Genomic DNA, 22,906 nt, shown 5'->3' with positions numbered 1-22,906 from the left:
GTCGTCTTTCTTGACTTGGACTTTGCTCATCTGAGTAGTGTTGAGGTCCACAACTGTTCTGTGTCATTGTATTCTACACTCCTCCCAAGGCCGTGCAGGTTCGAATCATCTCGGATCTCTCTCGACTTGCTCCGAGAACAGCGTCGCTCTATCGGGGTTGGCCGACGCCCGTCACGGTTCTATTGTATCTCCCGCTGTGCTTGCGACCACTGTCGTCATGCCTAACCAGCTATCTGTGCCGTTTAAGAGGACTCATGCTGCTGAATTGCGGCAGGCGGTGAAGGAATATCTCCTCATGAACCGCACAGAAACGCATCCTGACGCGTTCCGCTGGGATATCAATCGATGGGAGGCTCTGCGGAAAGATGGCGTTGGAGGTGTGGTTCACGTCGATCGCGTAAAGGCTGTCCTTAGGTGCATTTCGCGATGTACTTTGGATGAGGCCACGATGCTTACAACCTGCTAAGCTACCACGCACAGCTTGTATTCATACTCACCAAATTACCGCCGGATGTTCGTGCCCTAATGTCCTCAAAGTGTGTATATCTGCTTATGCGGTATGTAGATTGGTCTAGAGATATCCTATTCGCCGGCATTTGACCTGTCCGCTCCGCCCATCATGATGTCGAACCTGCAATATGAACGAGCCGCTGTGCTGTTCAATCTCGGCTCTTTGTACTCACAATTGGCTTCCTCTCAAGATCGGTCGACGTCGCAAGGACTGAAGCAAGCAATTGTGTATTACCAGGCAAGGTCCGTGCTGTGCTTTTGGTGGACGCATATTGAGGAAATTGTGTCCCAGAATGCAGCGGGGACGTGGAAATATCTAGCGGAATCTGCGATTCCTCAGTTCAAATCATCGCTTCCTCCAAATGACTTGCCACTAGAGCTGTCAGAAGCATTCGCGATCGGTTTGGAGTTCCTGATGCTGGGACAAGCACAGGAATGCGTATGGCAGCGGGCAGTCATGGGTGGGTGTCTTTTATACGCTTACAACCCCCATCGTTGACTAATTATAGATAACTACAAGAACGGACTCATTGCGAAGCTCGCAATCAAGGTGGAACAATCTGCGATTGTCGTGTTCGATGCATTCACGAACCTAGCAGGTCTCATCGTTCTACGGCGCATCACTTTCAACGATTAGAGAGGCATCACCGTCGATTCGACATGTTTTCCCGCCGGTACTGAGCCGCTTACTCGCTGATTCGTCCACCGGCCGTGCTAATCTAGGTTCTAGCATTGGCTTGCGCATATCGAGACTAAAAAGTTGCACTTCGAGGCTGTGGCACAATATAGGAAGAGCGTCGATGACATAGAAGCCAATAGGTGGGTCGCTCGGCGCACCTCTCGTCTCGCTGTCTGATTAATTTGATAGATATGGCTATGAGATATCCCGTTTGACCCAAGCACAGCTCGTCGCCAAACGGGGCTATGACGTTGCCCGGCGGGGCAGTGTCGCGCAGGCTGTCCTGCATGATATCAAGGTGTGCCACGCATGATGCACATCTCCATATCTTTTTATGCTCACAGCAGCCAAAACAAAACAGTCCTTGCTGGATAACGTTCAGAAGAGTTTAGCACGCGCTGAACGCGACAACGACTTGATCTATCACCAGGATGTACCGTCAGCTTCTGCCCTGCCGCCGATACAAGAAGCCGAGATGGCGAAGCCCATCACGCCGCCTGGTCTGACAGATCCGAAGACCGCTATCGGCGAAGATGCTGTGATCTTCGGCGAACTGTTGGGATGGGGTGCGAAAGTCGCTATCGGTAGGTCATGCGAGGACCCTTGAACGTGTTCATGTCGTTGACAGAGACGCTCAGACATTTACCACGACCGTCTTCAGAACTGGCTGAAAGACGAAGTGACAGATCGTGCACAGCAGCTGGACGATAGCGCTCACAGGTACGCTTCTAGCTTATTGTCTTCTTTGCTGAGCTGAGCGTTACCGGCCGCTTGCATGCAATTAAATCAGGCTTCTCGAGGCGCTAAATTTACCCACCGCTCTGGAAGCACTGGATAAGCCAATTGGACTTCCTCCAAGCTTGATCAAGAAGGCGGAGGAAGTGCGGCTGGAGAACGGCCCTGGCGGGATCGAGACATCTATCGAAGGCGTGCGCAAGCTCGCACAGCAGGCAATGAATATCTTGAACGAGGTATGACACAGAGCCATCATCACAGGCTTCTAATGATTGTATCCGCGTACTCGTGTGAATGCATAGGCGTTGGATGTTCTGGACCACGAGGCGGAGGAAGACGAGGACTTCCAGGTTGAGTACTATACGGAACGCTCCCCGTCGAGCGAAGCGAACAAAGACCTCATCACGAAGGCGCAGCGATATCGGACTATCCTGGAACAAGCGGCTGAGAGTGACCAGGTCGTGCGGCAGAAGTGGGACGAGTGGGAGCGAAATATCGTTGAGCTGACTTGGGACGAAGTAAGCTACTGGTGCTTGCATCTTGCGAGCTTCCAGGCTCATCATAACACAGTCAGAATTGGAGGCGTCAGTCCCGTCTTCCACCTTCCCTCCCTCGCAGCGATCCTCCGCGCGGGGAGCGAACCCGACACAGGTGCACGCACGCGCACTTCGCGTTCTCCTTGAATCACTCGACGACCTCATACGCACTCGCGCGGATTACGTCCGGCGTGCGACGCGGCTGGCTGAGTCGGAGGACATCCGGCCTCGCATCTTGAAGGCTGCCGCGGAGATAGAGCGGTGGGTCGAGGTGCAGCCGTCGATGTTCGAGGACGTGATCGAGGAGGAGATGGTGAAGTATGACAAGTTCCGCGTCGGGGTGCAAGAGACGGAGCAGAAGCAGGGGACGATATTGGAGTCGATCAAGGTGATTAGGGTGCTTATTAATTCAACGACGTCGCTGACTTGTTGTGGCTACGGCAGGAAAGGAATAGTCAACTCTTGCAATCGCGCAAGGAGGATCCGTCGGTGAAGGAGCGGGAGCATGCACTGCAGTCTCTGGATTTGGCGTACCACAAGTACAAGGAAATCAGACGGAATTTGGACGAGGGGCTCAAGGTACTCTCTATGCATGCAACGACTCACAACAGCCCCGCTCATTCTCTGCCCGTAGTTTTATAGTGAATTTTCAAACGTTCTCTCTCAGTTCAGGGAGACCTGCAAAGACTGGGTGATTATGCGGCGAAACGAGATGAAGTGAGCCTTCGTCACCCAGATTCACATCACCATGTTGCTGATTCTCCCGTAGTGACCTAGTACGAGCCGTGGAGTCCCTGTCGATGCGGCAGGTCCCCTCTGCGCCGGCAACTCCTGTCACGCAGCAAGCTTGCACAACTCCCGCAGAGCCCGAAGAGCCTGCACCGACTCGGCCCCAAGCGATGGGGCGTGGGGTGCTGGATCTTCCTCCGCCAGACTCGGATGAGTGGGAGACTATGGCATTGCCGCCGGCCCCGAAAACCCCGATGCGTATGCGGTAGGATAGGTAGCGGTTAGGATGGGGTGCATTAGGTGCAAACATGGAACATTCACACGCATGCTAGCGATGTAACCGTCTACTACAGCCAGAGAATTTTTTTACGGCCGTACAGTTTGCTGAGAAGATACGCAGAAATCGAGGGAATGTCTCAGCCACCGACGCGCTCGGGACGCGTCGAGCACGGGCTGGTCCACGTGTCCGCCACCGCCTCGATATATTCATTGATAATCACCATGCTCATCTCTTCCCGACTGCATCGCCGTCCACACAGCATCCTACGTCCCCGACATATAACCCTTCCTGAATACCCTCGCAAACCACAATCACCACCATGGAGCCGCCCTCGTTCCCGTCAGCACAGTTCGGCGAGCGGTCTGCGCCGCCGCCTCCGTACCAGGCGCCGCCTCCATCTGGCTTCCGCATCCCATTGAGCACCGAGTCCGCATTCCCCGCAAGCCAGCAGCTCGGTCCGCCCGTGTGCTTGGATGCGGACCAGTCGCCCATCTACATCGGGTCTGCGATCTTCCCGAACGCGGTGCACCCGTGCAAGATCGGCCCGCACCTCTCGCCGCCGTGCCGCGTGCCGTATGGCGGCGGCGAGCACGAGCACCGCGGGCGATATGACCTGCTCCCGTTTGACCCGCAGGCGATGGAGTGGGTGCGCACGGCGCGCGGGGAGATCCCACCTGGCAGGCGCCCCGTTGAAGGCGGGTATGAGGAGGGCGGGAAGAAGCTGTACCATGCGATGGCGTATGTGCAGGGTCTGAGGGTCCCTGGGAAGACGGGACAGCATTTGGTGAGTGTGGTAGTGGACGGCAGGGTTGACTACCGTTCTGATCGCCTGTTGTGCCTTAGGCTGGATGCAACTATGCCTTCGGCGGTACCGAGCATGTGGCGCAGGAGAACTACGAGATCCTGTGCGTGTACATGACAACTATCTCCATGTACGATGGGACTTATTCCTCTGCCCAGGTGCTGGAAATGAAAGGTTGAACCCGTGCGGGGATCTTATGGCCGTAGGGCTAAGTGATGCTGATCTACACGAACTGGATTGGAAACGCCAACTCATGGATGTACCCATAACACACTGCAATCTATTGTCTAAACCTTATGTATAACCACGTCTTCTCCACTTCGCGCACAGCCTTGCACGTAAATATATAATGCAGTTTGCGAACGCACATACGGCGACACGACGATCCACAGTTGAGATTTCCGATGCTTCCGAACCTAGCGTCCACATCCACCCTGCGACTGAACTTTGCTTGAAATATCCTCCGATCGCTCTTAATCTCCCTCCATAAGTACAAGCGCAGCCATCCACAGACGAACACGGGGTTATGTCAAATTCTCGGCCCAGCTCCACTCTCCACGGGGCGTCGCACAGGCTGAGCAGGCCAGGTGCCCGGGTTCGTTCCTACTAGAAAGGGTTAAGAGCGTCAGCACCGGTGCCAGTGTAAGTGTCAGGGTGTGGTCGGACGCTCGCTGGAGCGCGGTACACATAGGTTCGGGAAAAGAGAACGCGAATGAGAATGGTGGAATGACACTCACAGCGTGCACATGAGGCATGTCCATTCTTCGGAAGGACTGGGCGAGCGGGACTGCGCACTGGTGCTGTTCAGAGTCGCATTCGCACCCTCGCTCGCGTCCGCTGCATTGGGTTTGCATCCCCTCGCCAGAGCCGAGAGCCTAGTACTTGCTAGCTCACTGCCATCGCCCAGCCTCTGTCCCCAGCCGGTCAAGCCGAACGACTCCCTCTTCCGCAGCTTCACCTCGTCTTCCACAAGGCTGCCGTAAGGGATAGCGGACTTGCCTGTCTGTCTGGGCTTCTTTCCTGTGCTCGAGCTGCCGGAAGGTAGCGCTGCAGACGGAAGCCAGTCCTCCAACATCGGCTGGTCTTCCTCCCTTCCCATTCTCTTTACCTTCTTGGTGGAACCAGAGCCAGAGCCAGAAGAGATCGCGCCCGTCCCTCCGGCCGCTCCGACCTTCTGCACGTCGCATCCCGCGTCCGGCACAGCCGTTCTCTGCTTCAAGGACGACGACGAAGCGGCACGGACGAAGAAGTCCGCCCATACGTCCGCTCGTGAGCTCCGGAGCCCCTCGAGCTCGTCTGCGCCCTCCGCCGTGTCGATCATCGCGCGCCGGCGGTCTTGATCTGTCTCTGGAAGGAGCTCGGTGTCGGACGACTCGTCATCGGAGGGCGGTGGGTTGTTACTACCGGAGGGGACCGATGAGGAAGCTAAGGTGGGCGAGTCAATTCAGGTGCGGGTGCCGGAGGGAGAATAATTGTTCTCACCTTGCCCCTGCAGCGCACGCAGCCTCCGCTCAGCAGCCTCCGCCCTCTCCTGCCTCGCGCGCTTACTAAATCAATCATAACACGTCAGCCCTGAAACGTTGGCCAATCAACCGTCTCTTTACCTTCCCGCCTTTTTCCTGAACCCGGCCCCTGCTTTCTTCCTCTCCTCATCACTCACATCGTCGTTGAGCGTTTTGCCTGGCCCGCTGCCAAACGCACCCTGTGTGGTGACGCGCGCGCCCGCCTTGCGCTGCTTGGCCGTCTGCACGCCAGTGTGAGTGCTGGGACCCGCGGGCTGCGTGCGAGTGTGGATGCGGCGCCGACGAGCGGTAGGTCGGGTGCGCTTTTGGGCTCCACCACACTGTGCGGGTGGGAGGTCAATTACGTCGGGAAGGGAAAGGGGGGAAGGGGAGACAGACCATGTATTCCGGGAGCTCGTCCGCGCCGAAGGATTGCTCGCCGACTCGGGCGGAGTCAGCGAGGCGCGTGCCGGATGACCAGTATCCTACGGGGATTGTCCACTACCTCCGAAGAGATGGTTAAGAGAGCAAGTGGCTCACCATCGCCATAGTACCCCTTCATTTGCAGCTCACGCACTTCATTGCGGAGTTTGGCCCAGAGTGCTTGGAAATCGCGGCCATGGTTCATGTGCTACAAAATGCCTAATGAGAAGGAATCAAAAGCGGTGAAGGAGACACACGCACGGCGATGTGTGCTAGCTAGGATCGCGAATGACGTGTCAGATGGGTCGAACACTTCAGGAGCATGTGAGCAGGGCAGACCTCATGGCACAGAGTATTCATCAGCCACGAGACGGGTTGAAACGAGCCGCTTGCACCCCGCAACACCAGCTCTGTCCGATCACACACGATATGAGGTGGAACAGCACTAATCGCGAGAAGGTAACTGACCCACCAACGACCTCGCCGTTGTTCCAGTTGCGGCCCGCGAAGACACGGTTGTGTTCGTACTCCTCGAGGCTGTTGACGACGAATCCGTGCGCCTTCATTACGGGGCGGACCTGCGCGGCGAGTGCGCGGAGGAGCTGGCGTGCGGCCTCATGGGCGGCGGTGTCGGGATGGGGGAGCGCGGTGATGAAGTTGACGTGTTGATTGGGATTGGTCTCGTGCGCGTTGAGGCGGACGTGCACCATGGCAGGCGCGTTTGTCGACTGGTGAATGGACTTGGACAATTGGATGTCTTGAGCGAGTGGGAATGTGGAAGTTTGAGACGGGATCAGCCCCAATAGGCCACAACTTGATCGATCAATATTGATGCTGAACAACTCTCAGCCACCGCGCGCGGACTTTGCTCGCGCACTAACTTTGGGATTGTTCTGAGCACTGGCGGATGCTGCCGCTTACGTGCAGCCTTCCTTTCGTCTTTGATGTATGAAGGTATTTTCTTCTACGAGATACGCCGGGTGGGCCGCCGCAGAATTGTGCGTAGAGTAGACCGGATCCCGGATGTTTTCTTCTTAAGTTACTCCTACACATTCAGCACTCTCCTAGAACCCTCCTTGCATTATCACCACAAGCCTCGAGCGATCTATTCGGAGGCAGATGAAGTGAGAAGATGTGGCTGTCGTGACCGAGACTCGCCCGCGCCCGCACACGATGTCTGTCAATGTGAATCTGTGGCCTCGTTCACGCTGTCATCGCCGCCATGCTCGCTGTTCGCCAATAGGGATTACAGGGAGCACACCTTCACCTCCGCAGTCTCCGATAGTCTCGACGCGTCTGTCTGCTTTGGCGCCTGACACGGTCACCTTGCTCAAAAGCGCATACGCACGTCCGCCGTCCTAACGCCGGCTATATTGCTCTCCACTCGCGATCTCGCACAACTTGTAATCTACCATGGATACCCCAAAGCCAGTACCACCGACGCTACCCAAAATACAGAAGCCCAAGATGAGGCTCGCCGTGCTCACGTCCGGCGGAGATAGTGCTGGGATGAACGCCGTCGTTCGTGCTGTGGTGAAGACTGCCATAGCCAAGTATGCCTCCTCACGCCTCTACGGTCGCTGTTTCTGACTGACCTCTTCTCCAATAGGGGATGCGAAGCATGGGTCGTTCGCGAGGGTTACGAAGGGCTGGTGCGCGGAAATGCCCATGAGACGCAAGAGGTCAAGGAAGCCCGCGCCCGCCGCGACGACGCAAGCTTCGTACACAATTTACGGTTCGGAGATGGCGAGCTGCTGAGGGATGGGACGGGCGATCATATCGGTGGTCGGACGCTCAGAGGGAGGTATATTGTGCGAGTAGGATGGGATGATGTCAGGGGTTGGTTTGGAGAGGTGCGTATATGCGGCTGTCGACGTTTGTGCCCTTGCTCATTGGAGGCTCAGGGAGGAACGTTGATTGGTACGGCTCGGTCCGCAACCTTCCGTACAACAGAAGGGCGGCAAACTGCCGCATACAACATGATCAAAGAGGGCATCGACGCACTCGTCGTTTGCGGTGGCGATGGCTCGTTGACTGGCGCAGACGTGTTCAGATCGGAGTGGCCACAGCACGTCGAAGCTCTTCGCTCACAAGGTACGTATCAAATCTAGAACACGAGGACGTGTAGTCTTGCCACCGCCGCGTCTTCTCTCCCTGCGATTTCCCGCATCCTGACCCATCGTTTCCTCTCCTTTAGGAAAGATAAGTGATGAACAAGCGTCAAACCACCAACATCTCAAGATGGTCGGGCTCGTCGGCTCGATCGACAACGATATGTCCATGACGGACCTCACGATCGGCGCGGTGACCGCGTTGCACCGGATCTGTGAAGCGATCGACAACATCAACTCGACGGCGGTCTCGCACAGCCGCGCATTCGTGGTGGAGGTCATGGGCCGTCACTGTGGCTGGCTCGCGCTCATGGCGGGTGTCAGCTGCGGCGCGGACTCTATCTTCATACCCGAGGCACCGCCAGTGGACGATGATTGGGAGGACAAGATGTGCCAACGGATTATGAGCGTGCGCGGCCAGCACTCATGTTTTGTAACGCACAGCGCTGATTGTCGCCACAGCACCGCGAGATCGGCCAGCGCAAGACTATCGTGATCATCGCCGAGGGCGCACTGGACAAGTCGCTCCAGCCGATCCATGCGGACTACGTTAAGGATGTGCTCACGAACCGGCTCGGACTCGACTCGCGTGTGACGACCCTTGGACACACCCAGCGCGGTGGCCCGCCGTGTGCGCTCGATCGCATAATGGTGAACATGCAGTCTATTGTGGTGTGATGCATGCTGACGCAAAATATTTGGACAAGCCCACATTGCAAGGCATCGAAGCCGTTAATGCGCTGTTGGATTCGACGCCGGACGCGCCGTCGTATATGATTGGCATGCGGGGGAACAAAATCACGCGTGTTCCGCTGATGGAGGCTGTCGCGGTGGTGAGTCGCTTATTCGTTGAGTCATTACTGCATGCTCTGACTATCCTCGCTCTGGGAAGACTCGTGAGGCGTCCGCTGCCATTGCGGAGAAGAACTTTGCCAAGGCAATGTCGCTCCGTAACCCCGAGTTTGCAGAGATGCATGCCGGGTTCTATGCGACGTCAGAGCTTGAGAAGGAGCCGCGATTACCGCATCATTTGGTGAGAACAGATGTTCTACGAGCGAATATAGTACATTAATACCGTGCCGCTCTCCAGAGGATGCGCGTCGGTATCATGCAGTGAGTCTTAGTTCATGCACCGGCTCCGACATATCGCGTTAATATAGATTTCCAGCGTCGGAGCACCGGCAGGAGGCATGAACGCCGCGACGCGTGCGGCCGTGCGATACTGCCTGCGCCAGGGCCACAAGCCATTCGCGATCCACAACGGCTTCCTCGGGCTGCTCGACGACAACGTGCACCAGCTGTCGTGGCTGGGTGTCGACAACTGGATGACGCGCGGCGGGTCGGAGCTGGGCACGAATCGCAAGCTGCCGGACATCGACATCGGCGCGGTCGCGGCCAAGTTCCAGCAGTACAACTTCCACGCGCTGCTGATGATCGGCGGATTCGAGGCGTTCAACGCGCTGCTGATACTTGACCATGCGCGGAAGCATTATCCTGCGTTTCATATCCCGATGGTGCATTTGCCGGCGACCATCTCGAATAATGTGCCGATGACGGAGTTTAGTCTTGGGAGTGATACGAGTTTGAATGCGTTGGTGATGGCGTGTGATGCGATCAAGCAGAGTGCGTCGGCGAGTCGGAATCGTGTGTTTGTGGTGGAGACGCAGGGCGGGAAGTGTGGGTATATCGCGACGATGGGCGCATTGGCGGTGAGTTTCTACGCGAGCTCAATGTGCGGGGCCGTTGCTGATATTGGAAGACGTTTTAGACGGGCGCAGTCATTGTCTACACGCCAGAACGTGGTATCGACCTCGATATGCTACGCCGTGATGTCAAGTTCTTGAAGAAGAGGTATTCTCTTGATACGAAGGGAAAGGCAGAGGGACGATTGGTATTGAGGCGCGTCCTTCATTTCGATCTGCGTGAGCGATTGCTCACCGTCTTGTAGGAATGAGGCCGCATCAGATGTCTACAGCACGGAGTTTATCAAGAAGATGCTCAAGGAAGAGGGAGGGTCACTGTTCGACTCGCGTGCGGCGATGCTTGGGCACACCCTGCAGGGTGGCATCCCCTCGCCCATGGATAGGACGCGTGCGGTGCGGCTGTCACTCCAGTGTATGGCGTTCATGGAGCAGCACCACGCGGAGTTGCTGAAGCAGAGCTCGCGCATCAAGGTTGCGCCGCCCGAGTCGGCGGCGGTGATTACGGTTCAGGGCTCGAAGGTCAAGTGGGTGCCGGTGCAGGAGATGGTGGATCATGCGGACATGAAGAACAGAAGAGGGAAGGAGGTGTGGTGGGCATCGATAAATGAGCTAGTGGAGGCGATGGTTGCGCGGCCGCAATTGCTGGACAAGAACTTGCAGGTAGAAATGGAAATGGATCCGCACTGAAGAAATAAAGGCTGATGGAAGAACTTGTTGATGTATTGTAACATTCATTTGTTGTAGACAATAGAATCCGTAGAGACTCGATGCATTCTGCCGCAACACGTTGCCGTGTGGCCAGCAGAGCTGAATTGCTGCCGATTGGTCAACGTAGATAGGCGTCGTTAAGATTATGCTGGCATGATTTCTCCATCAAACGAGTGCGCGTATATAATGCTTTACACAGATTCATCCTAGTGTCGTTCATTTTGCGTACACTCTCATCAGTGGCAGAGCTACCAGATATTTGTGGCCACCACCAGCCGGCAGCCAATGAGGATGGTTTCCAAAAGCAGGAGCCCCGGGGAATGCCGGGAACAGCGTGGGAAATTTGGGCGTTGGCTGAATCTGCGACCAACGCGCCGTCGAGATCGTGATCCTCGACACGCCCCCTTCTCTCCTCATCGTTCCTCGCGTCTTGCACATCATGCCCGCCGTTGTCAAGCAGCCTGGTAGCACTGTAGTGCGTCCGCCACTGCCATTGAACCACTGCAATCCTAATATCCTTCGTGGTCTGTCGTCTTGTTCATCTCAGCGCATCTGTCACTCAATATTGTTCTTTTACAGTCGATCCCGCAAAGCCGCCCACCGTAAAGTTTCAGGAAATCGTTCGCGATGAGAACACGACTATCGTAAGTCTGATCTGTCTTCTGGATGTAGGAGGAACAAGTCTCACGTTGCAGGCAGGTCGGAAGGCTGAAGATTCCAACGGTACGTTGAGCCACTTATTGGCCACGCTTAGGCTGACTTGCCATTTGTTCAGCCCTCAGGCCACGCGTTCGTTCTGCGCAGGCTAGATACAGGCGCGATTAGCCAGACTACGATGTATCGCGCTGCCTTCCCCGATGCCAGCGACCCTGAGGAGAAGGGCGAGGCCCACTGGGTCAAAAACACGTTCGATATCTCCACCGCAAACAAGGAGGGCAAGGCGCGCTTTGCCGGTGTCTGGGTTAACAAAGAGGACGCATTGAAGCTCGCTGAGGATTATGGCCTTTCTGCCTTCGTCTCCGTTCTCGCCGAGGCAGAGCCAGACCCTCACGTTGTGTACCGCCGCTCTAGCAGGGCGCAGCAGAGCACACCCAGCTCCACTCCAGTGACAACGCGCTCTCGCCATGAGACCGGTCCTACGCCATCGAAGCGCCGTAGGGCTGTTTCGCCCTCCGTGTTCAATGTCACACCGGTATGTTCGCCAGGGGCGACCTTCAGCACGGTGACTGCCGCCGCTCTTCTGAGCGAGCCTGTCATGATGACCCCGACCCCCCCTCCTTCCGGGAAGCGTGAAGCGTCTCCTGGTCCTCGCCGCACACCACGAAACACCTGTACTTCCCTGCCAACTGTCACCCCGCTCAAGCCCCAGAACATCACGCCTGCTCCCAGTGTGATTATGAAGGAAGAAGTGGTGACGGCAACATCGTTCGAAATAACGACCCCGCCCGGGTCGGACGGAACCGCTGTTGAGGATGAGCCAATGGATGAGCAGCGTCTCGCAGATGAGACGATGCATGAGGACATCCAGGAGCAGAAGGAGCTCATCGAGCGGCTGAAGGCCGACCGCGCCGCACGTGAGGCGGAGCAGAGGGTGAAAGAGGAGGAGAACCCCGAGCACGAGCAAGTGCATGCGGAGTCTGACGAGGAGATGGAGATGGCGACGCCTGAGCCTACGACCCCGGCAATTAAGCGGCCACGGGAGGAGTACGACGAGATGAAATTAGATATTCCAGAGAAGCTGGCGGAGGTGAAGCTGGAGGAGGCATCGGATGAGCGTCCGATCGCGACAAACAACCGCGTCCAACGGGCAGAACGCAAGTCTCTTGCCTGGGGTGCGCTCGCGTTCGCTGCGGGTGTTGGTGCTATGTGCGTACTCTCATTACCCCTCCACTTGTTGTGTGTTGGCTGATTGATTCGTTTGCGCTTGCGCTTGCTAGACAACTCATTCCGACGCTGCAGAACTACCTCCCGCTGTAGCGTTATGCACGCTGCCCGTCGCTGTAATATGCTCTTCTGCTCTGGAACTATGAACGCCACGTAGGTCTCGCTTTTACGTTGTACGATTTATTGTGTCGGTTTGTTTTCGCCGTCTCAATCACCTTGATCATGACCAATTGCCTTGTGTATATTCATTGTGTGCTGCGATTCGCGTCGCCGGACCTGTCCTCTTGAGCACAAGTTGCAGATGGACAGCATCCGGATCTTTGCGCTATATTCATCACCGTTCCGCTGTGTTTACGCCCGTTCTTGGCGCCTTGGAATGTGTGCTTCCTCTCGGTTCCACTCGTGGCTGCGGCAATGATACAATTTCATTCTCGATTTTATCGCTTTCTTGCCCTGATTTTCGCTATAGTCATTTATCAGTATCCTCTCAACGTGTCATATTATGCTGCCGTTTGAACCAATTGCATAGATATTATTGAGAGTACTATGGATATCATGGGATGCTGTGAACTTGATATCTGGTGATTTAACGACGATTGAGCGAATGAGGAGGGGGGACTTCAGCAACTGCAAGTCGGGGGAGCATGCAAGTCGGGGGAGCATGCGAGGCTAACATCAAGTCCACCGGCAGGGCAGCAGGGCAAACTTTCTCGACGACGCATCTCATGCAAGATCATTATGCATCCGGTGATTCAATCTCTCAAGCAGTCTTCGAATACTGACAGTCGATTGATGCCGACCGATTTCCCACAGACCTATGGAAGCACAACAATCTACACATTCTCCGTTAAAAAAAAAGACAGGCTATGGAACTAAGGAATCTTCCGTGTCACCTCAACACACTCATCGACAGTCATCACGGATCCAGCATGGCAAGTGCATCTCTCAACCTCTCCGATGTAGCAGCGATCTGACAAGATAAGTATGTCAGTCTTTCATCACATCCAAGGATGATTTAGCGTACATTCCGCGAGGAAAAGGCCTCAAAATGGTTCCCTGGGATATCCAGCACGGGGATGGTCGCCCCGAGATCTTCCTCCCATTCACGCACGAACTTCGCTCGATCAGAGCGTTCAGCGAGAAACGCAACTGCCTCAGAGTCGACAGTGGCCGCAGGATATGCCTCCGTGGAATGGAGCATTACTATTGGAGGCGGACAAACGTGACTGGCAGGAGAAGAGGAGGGTTCATAGTTCACCAGCGCTCTAGTCGCCTGGCGCAATTGTGATCGCAACAGATCTGCAGATGTCTCATTGGTGATGACGGTGCCGATGGTAGCGTCAATAATGGAGTCCGGAAGCGGACTACGCGTACGCGGCGAGGGTGCGTCGATCAATACGATTCCTGCTACGTTAATGCCGGCCGCGACGAGCTGTCGAGCAACTTCAAATGCGACTACACCGCCAAATGACCAACCTAAGAGCCATGTCAATGAACGGCCCTAGGATGATCTGATATCAATCATACTTACCCCCGACAATGCAGCCGCTATCTCCGGCGATAGCTGTAATCATTTCCGCATAGGCATGAGCCATCTCGATTATTCCCCCATCCCATTGTTCGCCCGTCGATAGTTTAGGATTGCGGATGCCCCACACAGGCCGCGACAGCGACGTGAGACCAGCATATGGGAGGACTGTTCCGCTGCCATCGTGCACTAGAATCAGGGGGAGAGGATCGATGCCTACGGCAGGACGAAAATCTTGCAATAAGATGAGGTCCCGGTCCAATTCTGCACATGGGTTGCATTCTCCTTCATATCCCGTCACGACAGACACGAGATCACCAACAGTATTGCATGAAGAGAATATCTCTTCTGGCAATTGTTCTCCGAAGATCGACTGAATAGCATGACGTGTCTCAATCGACGAAAGAGAGTCCATTCCTAAATAGCCCAGCTCCTGGCTATCCAATAGATTCTGCGAAGCAATGCCTAGAACGGAGGAGATCACTCTTCTCGCTTGCTCGGGAGAAATTCGCGACCGAGCAGAGGAAACGTTCTCATCGACAGCATAGGGGAAGGATGCCACAAACCCGCAAGGACGACATTTATCCTCGACATTTCGCACGAGATCAATCACCCGTTCACATTGAGCCATCATGCGGGTCTCCATGGAAGCGAATGGTATTTCCTCATTGATATTATTGACTAGCTCAATGGCCATGAGTGAGTCGATGCCCAGATCCTGAAGACGCGTTTCTAGATGGACGGCCTCGGTATTAGTGCAGCAAGAATGGGCGACAACCTGGATCAGCCGATCTGCAAGCTTTTGCGTAGAATGAGAATAATTGTGAGGGTAATCGTTCCGACCATTGAATCTATCCAGGCCTCCGGGCAGCTGGGAGCCAGTAAACCGCTTGGTCGAAATGTTCAGGAATTGCCCGAGTTTGTCCGCTTTCAATCTCTTGAAGCGCACTCCTTGCAGTCGCGCAACCACACTTCCTTCACTACCCTCTAATTGCACAGCGTATACATCAGCAATGGCCGAACTGGAGGATATGCACTTCACGGAGCAAAACACGCTGTACATAGCCGAGGGATGGATAAGTTCTGGTATCACGGTCACCCTGTCAGTGTGACTGCAGATGAACGCGTCCTTTTCATCGGCGTCTCCGTTCAATAAAAACCCAGCAACTTGGAATAGAGTGTCCATGAAGATGGGATATGCCTCCGGGCCTGCAGAGAGAGGGGAACATTGGATTAACGCATCGGCGTACGTGCCATCGGGATCGATTGCAATACTCTTTATAGTTTGGTAGACATCCGCATATGTTACGACGCAGGCGAATCTCTTGTAGATTGTGGATGCATAAAACAACATCGTTTCACTGCAACCGTTAGCCTTATGCAAATCGCGCATTCCGATGGATTCCATGATAGATGAGAGTTCCGATGCTACAGAGCTTGCCGTATTCGTCCGAATCGATCCGCGGCAGTGACAGAGAATTGAGGCCCCGAGACATGAGCTTATCGTAAATGAAGCATAGAACCACGCAGCAGAGTGAATCGGATTCAAGGTCACTCTGACCGCGTTCCTTGAACGTGGAGCGTAAAGCAGTGGCTTATCGTAGTCAACTTCAGATAGCTCCAGCAAAATGTCAGGATGATGCTCCCCAAGCATTTCAAGCAGTGTATGCGTCGCGAACAGCACCATTTCGTGAAATAGTGACGCTGGACATAGCGCATGCCCAGCGATTCGGTGTCCCTGGAGTAGATGAGCGATTTCATCAATCTTGAACTCGAAAATGCTTTGCCCTCCATTGTCCACGGAAGGTCGCTCTATACACGTTCCACAGAGGGGGGAAGATGATCTTGGGTAAATAGAGCTGATGACCGCGGCATTCTCCCGGTACGGTACCCAAAAGCGAGTCTCGGCGAAGGGATAGAAAGGCACGTCAGCCACCTTCGCCGTCGGCGCGAGGTCTGCATAAACCTTGCGCCAAGAGATGACACTGCTGCTTGTGTAAAGCTTTGTCAAAGCGGAGCACAGAACATTCTCGTCAGCTTGGTGCTTCCGTAAAGTGAACAAGCGTAGAACGACCCCATCAACTCCAACGTTGATCAAATGCTGGAGCGTAGGATGGGGTCCAATCTCAATCCATATCGTATTCTGTTCATCGATATATCGGCCCGCTGGAACTAACTTTGATATCCCATGACGGAATAGCACCGGTTCCCTGCAATGACGCGCGAAATAGTCGGTAGTGAATATCGATGTATCTCCTGGTTGCACGATGACTCCATGCACACCAGAAAGTACGGGGATGATCGGCGGCGACCGTGTCACCCGAGCACCAAGCGCCCGTAGGTCGTCCACGATCGGGTCCATAGCGGACGAGTGGTAGCCATATGGAACCTCCAACCGAACGCACTTGTATCCTTGTTGCAGGCAGCGACGCTGAAAGTTCTGTAGCGAATCAGTGTTGCCTGCCACCACACAACTGGTGGCACTAACACAACGTCAGATTTAGCGCGCCGACAAGACATCAACAGATTCACCTGTTATCACAAGCGATGGAGAGTCCGTCAAAGCACCGATCCGAATTGAGGAGTTGCGAAACTATGGCCAGACTCGCATGGACCACAAGCATGCCAGTTGCTCGTGGTGTACATTTCATACCCATGAGTACCGCGCGTTGTGCAACGATCCAGAGGGCATCGTCGACTGACAGGACACCCGAGCAGACTAGAGCCGCATACTCCCCGAGGCTAAGGAACGTTAGCTGAATTTCGAGACCGCACATGACGTCCGCTCACCTGTATCCAGCAACTGCGTCCGGACGCAGCCCCCACGAGATCCACATAGTTGCCAGAGCGTACTCTAGTATGAAGATGGCACACTGCCATGAAACGATGTCGTCGGCTTGATGACGAGCAGCAAAATTTGGACTTTGCGGGGAGATGATATCGAGGACGCCCGGGAATCCCCAGCTGAGTAGTTTCTCATTGCATAGATCGACTGTCCGACGAAATGACGATATCTTCTCGTAAATGCCAGAGCCCATTCCTGGATACTGCTCGCCTTGGCCGGAGAATAGGAAGATCACGTTCGCCGACGTCTTTGGTATACGAGATATCTTCGCGCACTGCAAATTTTCCATAACCTCATTCTGCGAGCCTCCTGCAACAGCGATGCGGTACCGATAAAGCCGCCTATGGACGGTGGCTGTACAGGCTGTATCGGCAATGGCAGTCCAGTCCTCTGTATGTTGGGCAAGATGATCCAGATACAGCGCTCTCAAGCGCTCCAGAGATTTCTCGCTCTCACAAGAGATTCCCAACACGAGAGTACCAATCTTTCCTATTGTCGCAAAAGGCCGGTTATTTATAGGCGGCTCTTCCAGAATGAGCGCGCAGTTTGATCCAGAGGCGCCAAAGTTATTCAGCAACGCTAGACGTCGCTGATCACCAGGGGGATCCCACTGCGTACAGTCTTTATCGATCACGATATTGTCTCTCGCGAGGTCGGCAATCCGGGGGTTCAACTCCTGTAGTGATATCGTCGCTGGGATCGTCCGTTCGCGCATCATCAGAATCAACTTCGCGAGGCTCGCAGCACCGGAAGCAGCCTCCCCATGTCCTATGTTTGCCTTTATGGACGTCACATGGAGGGGATTGTCACTCGCTCTATTGACAGCGAAGACCCTCCGCAGGCTCTCAAGCTCCACGGGATCCCCTGCCTGAGTCCCCGTCCCGTGAGCCTCGATGACGCTGATCTGATGCGGATGAATCCCTGTGGCATCAAGAAGCTTCTCGTATAGCCGTACTTGCGTCGGGGTGTGCGGGTTTGTAATAGACTCTGCCAGACCGGACTGATTGACTTCCACTCCGCGGATGACGCCAAGAATGCGATCGTTCTCGTCAATCGCATCGGTCAGTCGCTTGAGGACGAACATTCCACAGCCCTCGGCACGGCAATACCCATCGGCAGAGGCATCCCAGGGGCGACATTGACCGGTGGAGCTGAGGAAATGGGCTCGATCAAGCCCAACGTACATCTGCTCAAAGCAAGGCGGGTGAACTTAATGGACGCGTGACCAGGTTATATTACAATACTCACATCAGGACTGGTCATGACGTTTACACCACCTGCAATGGCCGCGTTGCAGTCACCATTCACCAGCGCTCTACAAGCCTGATATATGGCGACGGCTGATGAGGAACATGCGGTGTCGATCACGATGGACGGTCCACTGAAGCCGAACGCATAGGAGATCTTGCCACTCAGGAATGCTCGCAAAGTACCTGATAACGCAGGTCAACTCGTGTAATGCTGGCATGCGGCTGTATCGTACTGACCGGTGCTGTAGTACACGTCAATGTCGTCTCTCAGGTTCTCGACGTAATCATTCGTCGACACTCCCACGTAGGTAGCAAACGTCTTCGGATCAAACGTAGGCGTGGCGTGAGGCACATAGCCAGCATTCTCGAGCGCATGATAGGCTACATGCAAAAGAACTCGCTGCTGGGGATCCATGCTGGTCGCTTCGCGGGGAGAGACGCGGAAGAATTCATGGTCGAATACATCTGCGCTCTCTATGAAGTTTCCATACCGTGTCTTCAATATGCGTCCTGACCTCTCAAGATCATTGGCGAAATCTTCGACATTAAATCTGCTTCCCGGTATCTAGGACAGCCTCAGGCGTGAACGATGATTACTCAACTATGGAAAATCATGCACACCTCCTGGACCGTGTTCAAGCCCTTCTTCAGGACTTCCCAAAGCGTCGAGGTCTCTGATGCCCCAGGGAAGTTCGCGGCCATTCCAACAATAGCAATGGGCTCTTGATGGGGCCGTTGAGGTGCGACGGTGCGAGGAACATTGGCAGATGGGACCGTAGATTCGGCTTCCGCTGTCCAATCAAAAGTTATTGGATCTAGGTCGTTCAGTGCTCGGGCCACGCTACGCCAAAGTCCACTCCCGGGGCCGAGATTTACGAGGTGAGGTCGAGTGTCCTGCTGACTAGAGCTCATATCCGAGCGCAGTGCCCTCACAACATAGTCAAAGTTGACGGGCTCGAGAAGAATCATGTTCAGCACATCCTCGACGAGGCTGCGGTCGAGCGAATGGTGTGTGGTGTCAATAGTTGCCCCATCAACGGTGGAACGCATCGGAAAACATAGGTCTTCGTAGGACGGGAAACGAATCTTCCTTTGAGCGACAGATAACATCACGGCATCCTTGACTGCTCCCAGTTCCGGTGCATGGTAGAGAGTGTGTACATGGGTAAATTGGGATGTATGAGTAGTCGAAGGAAGATAGCCTTTCTTGAACACCTCCAACACGTCTGGTTGGCCCGATACAGTGATACAGGATGTATTTATCGCCGCCGTGAGGTAGACTTTCGGTGTGTTAGGCTATAAATCTGCCGTCAGATGCGCGGTATGACTAATGTTACTATGCCCACATTTTCCTGCGAGTACTGTTTGACGGCTTCCGAGACCTCTGGCCGCGAAGAACCAAAGAGAATCAGACTCCACGGAGAACCGATCCTATATCCGGGAGTTCCACCAATCATAGACGCTGCTGTGCGCTGCGAGTGATATCCGACCCAGAAGGCGAGTCGGAATGCTTCGACAATGTTACACAGTAGAGAGGGGAGATCAGCCGAGGAGGCGACCACACAAGCTGCGAACAGCCCAGAAGAAAATCCAAGCACGCAGCCGACATGCGGCTGGGTCTCCATCTTGCTTAATACTCCCGCTTGTGAGTTGGCGAGGAAGCGCAAAATTTGCATGAGGAACAGATTGGTATTGGCGATGATCGCATTTGATCGGTATCGCGCAGAGATGTTCAGGAGAGCATCTGGCGTCTGAAAATCTTCTGAGTCCACGCCAGCGGTACTACTTTGACATGCTGGAGGCAGGAATTGCAACTCTTGCAAAAATGCAGCATGACATGCTGATAGGGCGACGTGTCCTGTAGGGTGCTTCGCGTCCCGGAGAGCGGTGTTGGTTGCGTGTGGCGAGAAGGATGCAAGCGTTCCTTGCCCATCGAAGACGAAGACATGATCACTCGCCCATTCCATGTTGATGAAGAGGATTGTATCTAATTCTTCAGCACATTGACAACATCTGTGGAGGAAGTGATACGCATATACTCACCCGAAAAGACGTTCGCGTGCGCGCCGTCCCCAAGCAAGTAAGAATCAGCCTGCTGAGTGGTTCAGATGGCAGGCCGTTAGAAGGATGGGCAGACGAGTGAGGGGGGGAAGAGACGACGTTGCGTGTCCCAACATGCGAGTATACTGGCGGAGTTGACCGACAGAGGCAAAGGTTAGAAAACTCATTTGGAAGCTAACATCCACTTCGATAGGGTCAAGCAAATCCTATTAAGAGCTTCCTACAGATCCACGGCGTCCGGCTTGGGATAGTACACGTGACTTCACGTTCTACAGGCGGTGACTGGGAATTCAGAACAGTATATTTGCAGTCTGAAGGTACGCATTTGAGACAGTATAGGTGCAACATTATTCGTATCAATGAAGAGTGGGATCACTGAGGAGGTTATCACGGCACCTTCATTAATTCATTATCGAGGTGTTGCATTAAGCCGCTCCGCTCTGAGCGGACTAATCAACTCGCAACAATGCTTCAGTGTTGCGGTCGCGGCCGCAGAACCCAAGACTAGCACGTCACCAGTCAGTTATAATACATACAATGTCATCGAGAGAAGGATCGCACTTGCGCATGCAGATTAGCTCCGACGAGAGAATATCAACCTTCCGCGCTTCGGCGTCCGTCAGAATTCTTTGCAGAAAATATGTGAAGCGCAAGATTGATCTCATGAGGCGCCAAAAGACAATATCAGCTGTTGACGGTGATGCAGTGAGACTAATACGAGGAGCATGGTGCCTCCACCATCTTCACGAGCGAGACTATAAGCACGGCTTGTGGATATCAGTAACAATTTCTTTGTTTCCGCAGGCACCACGGCGGCAGGAGAAAAGCGCGATCAGATATGTGATGAGGACGTCGTTGACAGCGGCAGAGCTTTCGCATACGGCAATCTTGCGGAGCCGTCTGGTGAAGGGAAGCAAGGAGTCAAGCATCCGAGTGACTTTCTTTTTGATCTACACAATTTTGAACCCGGTATTTGTACTTGTTGTTCAAAGCTGGTCCGTTGACGCCCAATATTCACGGCAGACATATGTGGGAAATTGTGTGTGAATGTCGACTGATTTCTTACACATGCGATAAATATTTGCAATGATGGCATTTCATGTCAAAAATGTTTCACTTTGGCTGCGAATGTGCACTACTTGCCGATTAAATGCTACATTGGCAAACCTTTGCCACAAATGTAAGAACATCAGCCGACATTCCCACACTATTTTCCACACTTATAAATCGCAAAATGTCTGCCGTGACACTGCAGGCATGAAGGCATTTATTCCCGCCGCAAATGCTCTGAAAATGTGTTCTAAAGTGTGACCTATGCAATACTATGCCCTAATTGAGCAACTTTATTTCCCAAAAGGGCAGTCGATCACAATTTCGTGTCATTAAATAACGGTCGCAAATGCTTTCATGTCTGTGGTGTGATTGCTACTAGGCACCCTTCAGCTGGCACGGCGACCCACACTGTTGAACATTAAGTATATCAAGACGAATCGTTGCTTATAATACGGGCTGTGCAGAGTCACGTATTGCTACTAATCAATGCGAGTACTACTTCAACGTGATGTAATTCTGCTCATCTACTGACTACATTTATGGCTAGTGGTGCCAAGTTCTGTAAAAATTTGTAGCAGGCCGTAGCGCCCGATACGACCTCTGTTAGATGAGCCAAACTTGTCAAACATCCTCTGCAGCGAGCTGCAAGATAGATTCAATCGAAGCATGAAGCCGCCGATGTGGTCTAGCAAGAACTGGCAGACAAGTACTCACAAGCACACCGTCGATATTTGCAAGCCAGACGAATATCAAGCAGTACTAATATCAGAATATAACACTGAGCCATTCGCTGGACTTGTATACTGAAGCATCTTAGTGATTGTGATAAGACATTTGATTTTGAGCATTCTCCATACACAGAACGAATGATCTAGGACAATGCGAGCAACAAATATATGGTAATTTACATACACCACTGATGAACAGGCGCAGAACACAGTTGTGACGGAGTAATGGTAGGAAATGGTCCGCTGCACATTATCGCCTGCACCGGGCCCGTCCAGAGTATCGCTCAGACGCCGAGGACTTTAGCAACGTTCTCATGGCGGGGAACGAGCTTGATGCGGAAGGGGACGGGCGAGCGGCCAGATAGCCCGTCATACTCCTTCAAGTCAATCGGCTCGCTGGGTATCTCGACCATGTTGAATGCCCAGATCATACGAGAGATAGACAACCAGATCTCGCGCTCTGCTACGATTATGCCCGGGCAGATCCGGCGCCTGACGAAGTACGTTCAGCATTCTACATGACAATTAGTTCGACATGAGCACTCACCCTAATCCGAACATCCAGTGGTCGCGCTCGTACGGGTCCGCGAGGTTGGCAGACTCGGTGTTGTTAGTGCTGTCGTTGATGTACCTCTCAGGCTGCAACACATTGTTACTTCGAGATAGGATATGACAACGGTGCCGGAAACCTACATCGAATTTGTCCGGGTTCGGGTGCCTCGTCTCATCATAATGCATCGACCAAGTGTTCATGACGACGACCGTGTCCTTCGGGATGAACTGTCCATTGTACGTGAAGTCCTCCGACGCGACGTGGGGAGTGCCGAGCCAGAATGGGT

At 54.0% G+C, this 22,906-nt stretch overlaps 7 protein-coding genes across 7 annotated transcripts in view; 4 read left to right on the top strand and 3 right to left on the bottom strand.

The window, feature by feature from the left end:
* On the top strand, positions 1-3,762 carry LAESUDRAFT_724805 (BRO1-domain-containing protein). The gene is made up of 16 exons (XM_040908699.1): positions 1-414; positions 468-513; positions 566-748; positions 803-971; positions 1,020-1,060; positions 1,110-1,184; positions 1,241-1,329; positions 1,379-1,487; positions 1,551-1,773; positions 1,828-1,909; positions 1,980-2,160; positions 2,227-2,442; positions 2,495-2,848; positions 2,905-3,039; positions 3,095-3,177; positions 3,230-3,762. The coding sequence occupies exons 1-16, from the start codon at positions 218-220 to the stop codon at positions 3,456-3,458; spliced, it is 2,412 nt and encodes an 803-aa protein (XP_040765548.1). The 5' UTR covers positions 1-217; the 3' UTR covers positions 3,459-3,762.
* Positions 3,763-3,764: 2 nt separating this feature from the next.
* On the top strand, positions 3,765-4,461 carry LAESUDRAFT_724804 (uncharacterized protein). The gene is made up of 3 exons (XM_040908698.1): positions 3,765-4,253; positions 4,313-4,374; positions 4,430-4,461. The coding sequence occupies exons 1-3, from the start codon at positions 3,789-3,791 to the stop codon at positions 4,440-4,442; spliced, it is 540 nt and encodes a 179-aa protein (XP_040765547.1). The 5' UTR covers positions 3,765-3,788; the 3' UTR covers positions 4,443-4,461.
* Positions 4,340-7,124, bottom strand: LAESUDRAFT_724802 (WLM-domain-containing protein). Its single transcript, XM_040908697.1, has 10 exons — positions 6,669-7,124; positions 6,536-6,606; positions 6,458-6,472; positions 6,314-6,404; positions 6,173-6,258; positions 5,876-6,114; positions 5,754-5,818; positions 5,009-5,696; positions 4,434-4,877; positions 4,340-4,378 (listed from the first exon to the last, which is right to left on the bottom strand). Exons 1-9 carry the CDS (start codon positions 6,904-6,906, stop codon positions 4,796-4,798), a joined length of 1,575 nt encoding a protein of 524 aa, XP_040765546.1. The 5' UTR covers positions 6,907-7,124; the 3' UTR covers positions 4,340-4,378; positions 4,434-4,795.
* Positions 7,125-7,340: 216 nt separating this feature from the next.
* LAESUDRAFT_677742 (6-phosphofructokinase) lies at positions 7,341-10,703 on the top strand. Its single transcript, XM_040905667.1, has 11 exons — positions 7,341-7,749; positions 7,806-8,049; positions 8,101-8,290; positions 8,394-8,716; positions 8,770-8,958; positions 9,015-9,140; positions 9,200-9,340; positions 9,398-9,420; positions 9,476-10,016; positions 10,076-10,206; positions 10,256-10,703. Exons 1-11 carry the CDS (start codon positions 7,610-7,612, stop codon positions 10,695-10,697), a joined length of 2,490 nt encoding a protein of 829 aa, XP_040765545.1. The 5' UTR covers positions 7,341-7,609; the 3' UTR covers positions 10,698-10,703.
* A 453-nt stretch (positions 10,704-11,156) lies between these two features.
* On the top strand, positions 11,157-13,152 carry LAESUDRAFT_812030 (uncharacterized protein; the record flags this gene model as incomplete). The annotated part of the gene is made up of 5 exons (XM_040914368.1): positions 11,157-11,242; positions 11,298-11,362; positions 11,418-11,441; positions 11,494-12,584; positions 12,656-13,152. Coding segments are annotated over 5 exons (1,306 nt in total), but the record flags the coding sequence as incomplete, so codon positions are not given.
* Positions 13,153-13,384: 232 nt separating this feature from the next.
* Positions 13,385-20,212, bottom strand: LAESUDRAFT_749367 (ketoacyl-synt-domain-containing protein). Its single transcript, XM_040911555.1, has 9 exons — positions 19,572-20,212; positions 18,847-19,521; positions 18,463-18,790; positions 18,224-18,408; positions 16,921-18,161; positions 16,663-16,872; positions 14,134-16,613; positions 13,627-14,078; positions 13,385-13,572 (listed from the first exon to the last, which is right to left on the bottom strand). The coding sequence occupies exons 1-9, from the start codon at positions 20,190-20,192 to the stop codon at positions 13,519-13,521; spliced, it is 6,246 nt and encodes a 2,081-aa protein (XP_040765543.1). The 5' UTR covers positions 20,193-20,212; the 3' UTR covers positions 13,385-13,518.
* A 2,139-nt stretch (positions 20,213-22,351) lies between these two features.
* LAESUDRAFT_713470 (cytochrome P450) overlaps positions 22,352-22,906 on the bottom strand; it is a gene marked incomplete at both ends in the record, with an annotated part of 1,974 nt that continues 1,419 nt past the window's right edge. The window contains 3 exons of the mRNA XM_040906967.1: positions 22,352-22,559; positions 22,615-22,706; positions 22,761-22,847. Of these exons, the coding sequence (XP_040765542.1) occupies positions 22,352-22,559; positions 22,615-22,706; positions 22,761-22,847 (387 nt within the window). The remainder of the gene's footprint in view (positions 22,560-22,614; positions 22,707-22,760; positions 22,848-22,906) is intronic.

Source organism: Laetiporus sulphureus (assembly GCF_001632365.1).
Source record: "Laetiporus sulphureus 93-53 unplaced genomic scaffold LAESUscaffold_14, whole genome shotgun sequence".
Taxonomy (NCBI): Eukaryota; Fungi; Basidiomycota; class Agaricomycetes; order Polyporales; family Laetiporaceae; genus Laetiporus; species Laetiporus sulphureus.
The sequence above is the reverse complement of the archived record's forward strand: the minus strand, read 5'-3'. Positions and strand labels throughout refer to the sequence as shown.